Source organism: Gekko japonicus, unplaced genomic scaffold (genome assembly GCF_001447785.1).
Source record: "Gekko japonicus isolate JY-2015 unplaced genomic scaffold, Gekko_japonicus_V1.1 scaffold1471, whole genome shotgun sequence".
NCBI classification, from domain to species: Eukaryota; Metazoa; Chordata; class Lepidosauria; order Squamata; family Gekkonidae; genus Gekko; species Gekko japonicus.
In genome coordinates this window covers 236512-246384 of record NW_015163647.1, presented here as the reverse complement: position 1 = coordinate 246384, position 9873 = coordinate 236512, and the positions used below count along the sequence as shown (strand labels likewise).

Genomic DNA, 9873 nt, shown 5'->3' with positions numbered 1-9873 from the left:
CACCCCCCCAGCGCCCTCACCTTCCTTGAGGCTCAGGGCCCGAGCGGCCGGGGAGCCCTTCAGCACGTCCTTGACGAAGAGGCCTTGCTTCCCTCCTCCGGCCACGCTCATGCCGCTGACCCCGGCCTCGGCCTCCGTCTCCACGATGATCTCCAAGAGCTCCGACGTCTCGATGGTCTTCTGGAGGGGGAGGGGGGGACGAGAAAGGTCCAGTCGGTCTGCCCCACCTCAGAGCCCCCCCTGGCCCCTCCTGCGTGTCGGAGCGGAATGTGGCCTCTCCGGCCACGTGGATCCCACCCCAGCCCCTGCCGGGCTCCGGGCTCACCTCCATCTTGCGGAGCTGGGCCTCCATCCCCCCTGGAGCCTGGGTCTCCTCCTCTTCCACCTTCTCTTCCACCGCCTCTTCGGAGCTGGCCCGGCTGGCCCCCTTCCGCTGCAGGACCCGCTTCAGCTCCGCATGGAGCCTCTCCTTCTGAGCCTGCAAGGGCCCCCACGGTCAGAGCTCAGAGGCCGCCTCCACACTGGCCTCTCTCAGCCAGCCTGACTGTCAGCTCAGCGGCCCCCACTTCCCTCTCGGAACCGCCTGTCATTTCAAGGTATTTGGGGAGTCTCTGCTGCAGTCTCCAGCCTCCCCCCCCCCCCGCACGGAACTATGATGATCTGCAGGGCTGAGCGAGGGGAACCGGTTTCAGACCGGCTTCGGCACGAAACAGAAGACGGCTCCCCTCGGGCCAGCTCTGCTAGACCCAGAGCCAGCGTCTCCCCCTCTGGGTCGCTCGGCCGTGGCAGACGTCCTTCCCCCCTCCCTGGAATCCCGCTTTGGACAGAGGCCCACCTCCGCTCAAAGAGGAGTGCATGAATGACCGACTGGACCCCCCCCTTCCTGAATGAAAGTGACACCACAAGGGAAACTGTGTACTCGGCATGCCAGACAGTGCTTCCAGTCACTCCCCTCCAAAGAAGAAGAAGAGGAGGAGGAGGAGGAGGAGGAGATTGGATTTATACTCCACCCTTCACTACCCAAAGGAGCCTCAGAGAGCAGCTTACAATCTCTTTCCTTCCCCTCCCCACAATAAGAACATATGGGGCAGAGGTCCACCAGTGGCTATTGAGCCAGTCTGGTGTCGTGGTTAAGTGCGCGGACTCTAATCTGGGAGAACCGGGTTTGATTCCCCACTCCTCCTCCACTTGCACCTGCTGATGTGACCTTGGGGAAGCCATAGTTCTGGCACAGCAGTTCTTGAAAAAAAGAGCAGTTTCTGTCAAGAGTTCTCAGCCCCACCTACCCCCATAGGGTGTCTGTTGTGGGGAGGGGACGGGAAAGGAGTTTGTAAACTGCTCTGAGACTCCTTTGGGTAGCGAAGGGCAGAGTATAAATCCAATCTCCTCCTCCTCTTCTTATTAGCCACAAGGTATAGATAGGAACTCTCGGTTTGGGACAAGTGATGCACTTGGTGCTGGGGGGGGGGCAACAGTGGGAGGCCTATTGTCCTGGCCGCACTGCTGGACCTCCTGATGGCACCTGGTGTTTTTGGCCACTGTGTGACAGAGTGTTGGACTGGATGGGCCATTGGCCTGATCCAACACACTGTCACACAGTGGCCAAAGACACCAGGTGCGGTCAGGAGGTCCCGCAGTGGGGCCAGGACACTAGAAGCCCTCCCACAACAGACACCCTTGTGAGGTAGGTGGGGCTGAGAGAGCTCTCTCAAGAACTGCCCTTGAGATAACAGCTCAAAGAGAACTTGTGATTGACCCAAGGTCACACCGTCAGCTGCATGTGGAGGAGCAGGGAATCAAACCCGGTTGTCCCAGATCACAGTCCGTGCTCTTAACCACTACACCAAACTGGCTCTCTAGGGTTACCAGCTCTGGGTTGGAAAATTCCTGGATATTTGGGGAGGGTGGGGTTTGCCAAGGGGCAGGGAATCAGCAGGGCATGGTGCCATTCAGTCCGCCCTCCAAAGCAGCCATTTTCTCCAAGGGGACTGATATTTGTCTTCCGAGATGAGCTGTAATTCTGGGAGACCTCCAGACCTGACCTGGAGGCTGGCAACTTTACCTCTCCCCAGAGCCCCTGGAAGAGAAATCCCCCCCCCCGTCCCGGCCAGAAACTTACAGCTCTGTCTGGGTCCGCGGCCTCCTCCGGGGACAGGGGCAAGTGCGGGCCAGTGGAGGGCTGGACATGAGCGGGCTGGTCATTCCTTTGGGACTCGGCTGCCTGCAAGACGGCGGGAGGAGGGGAGAGGAGAAAGTCACTGCGAGACCCCACCCATCCTGGGTACCACCACCAGGACCCCTCACACCCAGCAGCCTCAGCACCGATTCACTCAGCCGTCCCGGGCCCACACACGGAGCGGCTCCATACTGAGTCAGACCCCCCCCTCCCCCTCAATCCATCAAGGTCAGTCTTCTCTACTCAGGCTGGCAGCCGCTCCCCAGGGTCTCATGCGGAGGGCTTTCACGTCACCTCCTGCCTGGTCTTTTTTAACTGGAGATGCTGCAGGGGACTGAACCTGGGGCCTTCTGCGTGCCAAGCAGAGGCTCTTCCACTGAGCCACGGCCCCCTCCTTACAGCTCTCCAGGGTCTTAGGCAGAGGTCTTTCCCATCACCTCCTGCCTGGCCCTTTTCAACTGGAGAGGCCGGGGATTGAACCTGGGACCTTCTGCATGCCAAGCAGAGGCTCTTCCACTGAGCCACGGCCCCTCTTTACAGCTCTCCAGGGTCTCAGGCGGAGGTCTTTCCCATCCCCTCCTGCCTGGTCCTTTTTAACTGGAGATGCCGGGGATTGAATCTGGGACCTTCCACATGCCAAGCAGAGGCTCTTCCACTGAGCCACAGCCCCTCTTTACAGCTCTCCAGGGTCTCAGGCGGAGGTCTTTCCCATCACCTCCTGCCCCTGGGCCTTTCTAACTGGAGATGCTGGGGATCGAACCTGGGACCTTCCACATGCCAAGCAGAGGTTCTTCCACTGAGCCACGGCCCCTCTTTACAGCTCTCCAGGGTCTCAGGCGGAGGTCTTTCCCATCACCTCCTGCCCCTGGGCCTTTCTAACTGGAGATGCTGGGGATCGAACCTAGGACCTTCCACATGCCAAGCAGAGGTTCTTCCACTGAGCCACGGCCCCTCTTTACAGCTCTCCAGGGTCTCAGGTGGAGGTCTTTCCCATCATCTCCTGCCCCTGGGCCTTTCTAACTGGAGATGCTGGGGATCGAACCTGGGACCTTCCACATGCCAAGCAGAGGTTCTTCCACTGAGCCACACCCCCTCTTTACAGTTCTCCAGGGACTCAGGCGGAGGCCTTTCCCATCACCTCCTGCCTGGTCCTTTTTAACTGGAGATGCTGCTGGGGATTGAACCTGGGACCTTCTGCATGCCAAGCAGAGGTTCTTCCACTGAGCCACGGCCCCTCTTTACAGCTCTCCAGGGTCTCAGGCGGAGGTCTTTCCCATCACCTCCTGCCCCTGGGCCTTTCTAACTGGAGATGCTGGGGATCGAACCTAGGACCTTCCACATGCCAAGCAGAGGTTCTTCCACTGAGCCACACCCCCTCTTTACAGTTCTCCAGGGACTCAGGCGGAGGCCTTTCCCATCACCTCCTGCCTGGTCCTTTTTAACTGGAGATGCCGGGGATCGAACCTGGGACCTTCTGCATGCCAAGTGGAGGCTCTGCCACTGAGCCACGACCTCACCCCTTAAATCATGAAAACCCATGGAGCTGCCTTCTAATCAAGGTCGGTCTTGTCCACTCTGCAGGATTTCCGGTAGTGGTCTCTCCCATCAGCCACTGCAGCCTTTTCCTTTTAAACTGTGCCGAGGATTGAACCGGGGCCCTTCTGCACGCCAGGCCAAGCAGGGGCTCTTCCCTGGAGCCCACAGTGGCCTTCAGCTTTTCCTGCACAGAGGCGGGCCGAGGCTACCAGAGTCTGACCACCGTAACTGCTGAAGCACAAAAGGGCATTTTGCTGACCCGCTTGGGACCTGTGCGGCTCCCCACACGCCCCGCTGGCCAGGCCAACTGGCAAGCCATGGAGCACCAGGGATGAGTGGGGAAAGAGAGCCCCATGGAGGCAGCTCTGGCCTGGGAAGGGGTCACACACGGACAGAGGGGGAGCCGCGCTCTGCCACTGGAGGGCCTGGACTCCGAGTGGACTCCTGGGGGGACGCAGCAGCAGCAGCAGCTTTTGAGCGGCCACCTAGATGTCGCCCCAGACAATCTGGCCATGGGTTTGGAGGCTGTGGCAGGATGGCTGAAGAAGAGCCGGCCGAAACTGGATCCGAAAAAGACGCAGGTGCTGTGGCTGGGGGGAGGGGCTTTCAGGACTTGGGTTCAGCCCACCAGCCCTTGACAGGGCGCCGTTGTCATCGGCGCAGTCCGTCAGGAGCTTGGGTGTGACCCTGGATTCCTCCTCCCTCAGTATGGAGGCCCAGGTTACACATACAGCCAGGGTGGCATTTTCCCATCTATGCCAAGCCCGGCAGCTGGCCCCTTTCCTGTCGCGCTCCAACCTGGCCACAGTAATCCACGCTGTGGTCACCTCCAGGCTAGACGACTGCAACTGGCTCTACGCTGTCCTGCCCTTGAGACTGACCCGGAAGCGCCAACTGGTACAGAATGCGGCGGCGCGTGTCCCGACGGGAACATTGCGAAGTGCACCTATTCAACCTGCACTACCCCAGCGGCACTGGCTTCCAGTGGAGCACTGAGTCAAGTTCGAGGTTTTGGTTCTGACCTTTAAGGCCTGGTGTGGCCTGGGACCGACACATCTACAGGACCACCTCCCCTGCTACACCCCTGGAAGAGCACTGCGCTCTTCTTCACAGATTAACGTGCTGGTGGTTCCCGGCCCGAGAGAGATCTGGGTGTCCCCCACCAGGACCTGGCCCCGACCCTGTGGGACTCTCTGCTGAATAACATCAGGGCCCTGCAGGATCTTTTGCAACTCCACGGGGCCTGTCAGGCAGAGATGCCCGGCCAGGCCTTTGGCTGAGGGCAGCGACGGTTTACCTCACGGCCGGCACCCTGCCTGGATCCTTCGCTCCTTAGGAGCTTACTTTCTCCTCTACCCTTGCGTAGCATCCACTGAACAGACGTGGGAGAGAAAAACCAGAAACTTCAGCCGCTTTCCTCATCTACTGGATAATTTGCTGGATGTGGTTGTTACGTTTGTACGGTTTTAAGCCTGCAAATCACCCAGAGGCCCCCACTACGGTGGGGATCAGGCAATTAATAACTATGATAAATAAACAATAAATGCTACAAAGCGCAGCGTGGGTCCGTTCGGACTGGGACATGTGTCCCCCACCCCACCCTCCGAATCGCAACCGGTGGCCGTGTGGACAAGCTGCCTACCACGGCCTTCGGTCTACTCCCCCCCCCCCAGGCTGGTATTCTGCAGCATCCATTCCTAAGTGTGGCGGGGGGGGCGGGCGCATGGCTACTCACAGGTGCTTGTCGTCTGGTCCTGCTCACGTGGCTTTCTGGTACGTGGCCCTCTGCAGCTGTGGAAAGGAACCAGGCGGTTAATTACCTGGGCTTCTGGCTGTGCGGTGACTGTGCAGTTTCCTTCCACGCCCTAGGGTATCCATCCCTGTATTTATTGTATTTTATATCTGTATTTGCTGGTTTTATACCGTATGTTGTTTTAAATTGTTGTAAGCCGCCCTGAGCCGCTTCGGCGGGAGGGTGGGGTAAAAGCCCAAGTAAATTAAAAATAATAATAATAAAAAAATCCCCTGGCCCCAGGAAGGAGCGGGGCAGGCGTCACGGCAGGACTGGGTCAGGGGAGGGGAGGAGAGAGCCCCCCCCCGGCCACTCAAGATGTGATGGGGCTATGCAGCAGGCCTACGGACACTGTCCTCCCACAGAAGTGAAGGGTCCCCTTTAGCTCTGCAGTGCAAAGAAAAGACAACTTCCTAGTGCAATCGTAGCGCTCCTCGTGCAGTCGGGAGCAGTGTTCCCTCTGAGCTGAGCTAGTGTGAGCCAGCTCAGTTTTTTAGCCTCCGGCTCACACATTTTTGCCTTCGCTCAGGAAGGACGGGGCTCCAGAGCAAACTGATTTATGCAGGAGCCAAATCGCTCACTCACAACTTTAATGCCAGAGCTCACAGAGTAGAATATTTGCTCACAAGAGGACTCCGCAGCTTAGAGGGAGCATTGGTTGGGGGGGGTGCCCCCCTGAACCAGCTGACCCTTGTCGCAGAATGGCAGCCCTCCGCCCCAAAGTCTTGGCAAGAGAACAGCCCTGCTGGGTGGGGCCTCTGCTTTCCAACGCGTGCTCTACAAAGACGCACTAAATAGGCACACTGGCTCTAGCCATCCTCCCTGGTGTCGGCGGCAGCAGCTCCTCACAGGTAGACTGCCTCTGACTAAGGGGGCACCAGCAGCCCTCCTGACCGGTCCTCAAATCCTGATATCGCCCCCCCCCCAATCCACTGCCTTCCGTCCTTGCTCTGCCGGCAACCCTGTTCAGCAAGCAGCACGGCAAGCGCCAGCAGCGTCTCAGGCCCTGAGGATGGGCAGCATTTCATTCCCACGCTCACTTGGGTGCCAAAGACCCACACTGCCCCGTGCCATTCCCCGAAAGGTCAGGGCTCTGCGCTGCGCATTCCCAGGCCCCGGCAGACAAAAGGACGCTGCGTCTCGGCAAAGCCCGCGGGGACATAGCTGGCATTCTGGGCCCCGTTCCGAGACACCTCCTCAGAGCGCAGACTGGCACCCCCCCCACACACACACACGGCTCCAGGCCGGAACCACCCCAGAGCTGAGCTGACAGGGGTCCCCCCATCCCTCACCAAAAAGAAGAGATTGGATTTACACCCCATGGCCCTTCACTACCCAAGGGAGCCTCAGAGCGGCTTTCACACTCCTTTTCCCTCCCTCTCCCCACACACAGACACCCTGGGAGGCAGGTGGGGCTGAGAGAGCTCTGACAGAAACGGCTCTTTCTCAAGGACAGCTCTGACCAGAACTACGGCTTGCCCAAAGTCATCCAGCAGGTGCAAGTGGAGGAGGAGTGGGGCATCAAACCCGGTTCTCCCAGATTAGAGTCCGCGCACTTGACCACTACACCAAACAGAGTGGGGGGTAGACACGCGTCTGGGAGCCCCTGAGAGACCAAGAAGGTTCTCAGAGTCTGAGCTGCCGCGAGTCCTGGCTCCCTCGTCAGGGAAGATGGGGTTTGCCTCCTTCACACTCCCACGAATGGGAGAGCGGCAGCGGGTGGGGGGCAACGCTCCCTCTAAGCTGCAGAGTCCTGTGAGCAAAGATTCCACTTTGTGAGCTCCAGGCATTCAAAGTTGTGAGTGACTACTGCATGAATGAGTTTGCTCTGGAGCCCTCCTTCCTGAGCTAAGACAAAAGTGTGTGAGCTGGAGGCTAAAAAACTGTGAGCTGGCTCACACTAACTCAGCTTAGAGGGAACAGTGGGGGGGCAGTTCCAGCTGGGCGGACGGAGGAGCCCTGCCGAAAAGGAGGACCACGGGATCACCCAGCGGCTTCAGGACAAAGGAAAGAAGGTGCTTCTCCACAAGCCGTCCTTCTCCTCTGGAGCTGCCGCTCTCTGGCCAGCCGTGATCAGTCGAGGGCCGTGAGCCACAGGGACGGGCTCAGCTACCGGTGACAGAGGCTGCAGGCCACGGAGGTTGAGTGCCAGAGCCCCGGCCTCTGCGGGCAGAAAGTCCCCCCTGTGCCCAGTCCCCGGCCTCTGCAGGAGAAGGACAAAGCCTCTCTGGCCGCCGGAGGCCAGTCGGAAGGGCCAAGGGCACCCGTCAGCAGAGGCCTGCTCTCCCAGCATTCCTCATAGCACCCCCTGGAAGCAGCCAGCTGCCCTGGGCCGGATCCAGCAGGCTCCTGCGCACAGGGCTCCGGATGTGCTCAGAGACCTCACACAGTGTTCCCTCTGAGCTGGGTCAGTGTGAGCCGGCTCACAGTTTTTTAGCCTCTGGTTCACACATTTTTTTGCCCCAGCTCAGGGGCTCCAGAGGAAACTAGTTTACGCAGGAGCCAAATCGCTCGCTCACGACTTTCATGCCAGCAGCTCACAGAGTGGAATTTTTGCTCACGAGACTCCACAGCTTAGAGGGAGACTTGTAGTCCTGAGCAAACTATGCAGGAGCCAAATGGCTCACTCACAGCTTTAAGGCCCGTAGCTCACAAAGTAGAATTTTTGCTCATGAGACTCCACAGCTTAGAGGGAGCCTTGATCTCAGCCCCTCAGCGCTCCCTGCTCCCCGCCCTCAGGTGTGCCAGGCGGGTGGGTGCAAAAGCAGGCACCAGCAACAAACCCCCCCCCCCCCGCCCCGCCCCTCCCCCCCCGCCCCCCCCCCCCAGCGAATGCAGTGGAACGGTGGCTTCCCACTCTCCGGCAGACAAACAGCGGCTTGTTCCCCTCCAGCCGCCTCCCCCTGGCCTGGCAACTGCGCGGGGAGCATGCCAGGCATTCTGTTGGCTCAGCACGCGGGAGGCCCGGAGCTGCCCCTCCGCAAGGTGGCCGGGCCTGAGGAGCGACGGAGGGAGCTGGGCATCACGGGCTCCTGGCCAGGGGACTCAGGGGGACCTCCCCACCCAGAAGCAGTCGGCCGTTGGGTGCCACCGCCAGGAGGCAGCCTTGGGGGACACCCCAGCCTCTGGGCGCAAGAGAGGATGTTGGACTGGTTGAATGCTCCCTCTCAGCTGCGGAGTCTTCTTGTGAGCAAAAATTCTGCTTTGTGAGCTGCTAGCTTTAAAGCGAGTGAGCCATTTGGCTACTGCATAAAATCAGTGTGCGCTCTGGAGCCCTCCTTCCTGAGTTAAGACAAAAATGAGCAAGCCAGAGGCTAAAAAACTGTGAGCTAGCTCGCACTCGCTCAGCTGAGAGGGAACACTGGGTGGGACCCTCTTCCGTTCTCGCGTGGAACTGCCTGGCAGAAGGACACGGCCGGTCAGGCAAAGGGTCAGCGGGGATCTCATGCGTCCCAGAGGGGCGGCTGTGTCCATCTACTGTTGCCAAACAAAACAGAACTCCAGGGACACCTCACAGACGAAGGACACTTATCCCAAAGCTCACTGGCTCAGATCCTGTGCGAATCTCGGCAGTCCGGCATCCACTCCCTTCTTCCCCCTCCTCTCACTCATGCACGTAAAGGCCCAATCCCACCCACGTGCACCCCGGGGGCCAGCCCTGCTTGGCTCAGAGGGCCTGACATCCAGGGGTGCAGGCATAGGATTGCAGCCGTGATCACGCCGGCAGTGCAGTGCAGTGCAGTGGTCAGAGTTGTTGTTGTTCAGTCGCACAGTCCAGTCCGACTCTTCGTGTTCAAATTCCACAGTTGCCAGTGAAGATTCCCTTGTGCTAGTCACTGTCTCTGCCAAATCTACCTCATCTGTCTTCATCGTCTGATGAAGCGTGCACGCGCATCACGCCTTGAATAAAACTTTCTTGGTCTTACAGGTGCCCCCACTGGACTCTTTACTTTGTTCTATCACAAGGATGTTGTGAGGGTACAGCAGGGAACGCAGGTGGCTCCGAGCGCCTCAAAAGGACGGCAGGGTTTTTAAAAAAACGTACCCGAGGAATCGATTGATCTCTGGGCGACCACATACGTGCCAGAGAGGGACAGGCCTTCCACAGAGAGTGGGGAAAGGACGTCCTGCCTGCAGCGAGTGGTGCATCCTCCACACACGGGCTCCACGCACTGAGCATTTTTGTCGCATGAACCAGCCAAGCCGGCAGTGCGGACCCCGGCTGCGGAGAACAGGCACTTCCCCCGCCTGACGCTGCCTTCATTGGCACCACCCTTTCACGAGGCCAGACCAAGCCCAGCCACTGAAAAACCGAGCTGGGAGCTGGCAGGCAAGTCCCAGGATGTGGGGCGGGGGGGGGGCAGTCCAA

General features: G+C 59.4%; 1 protein-coding gene across 1 annotated transcript in view; it reads right to left on the bottom strand.

The window, feature by feature from the left end:
• Window positions 1-5500, bottom strand: part of PRX (periaxin) — a 13439-nt gene extending 7939 nt beyond the window's left edge. Inside the window, exons 1-4 of the mRNA XM_015407651.1 lie at window positions 5448-5500; window positions 2120-2221; window positions 326-478; window positions 21-180 (exon numbers count right to left, since the gene is read on the bottom strand). Of these exons, the coding sequence (XP_015263137.1) occupies window positions 21-180; window positions 326-352 (187 nt within the window). The 5' untranslated portion in view covers window positions 353-478; window positions 2120-2221; window positions 5448-5500. The remainder of the gene's footprint in view (window positions 1-20; window positions 181-325; window positions 479-2119; window positions 2222-5447) is intronic.
• Window positions 5501-9873: the final 4373 nt, after the last annotated feature.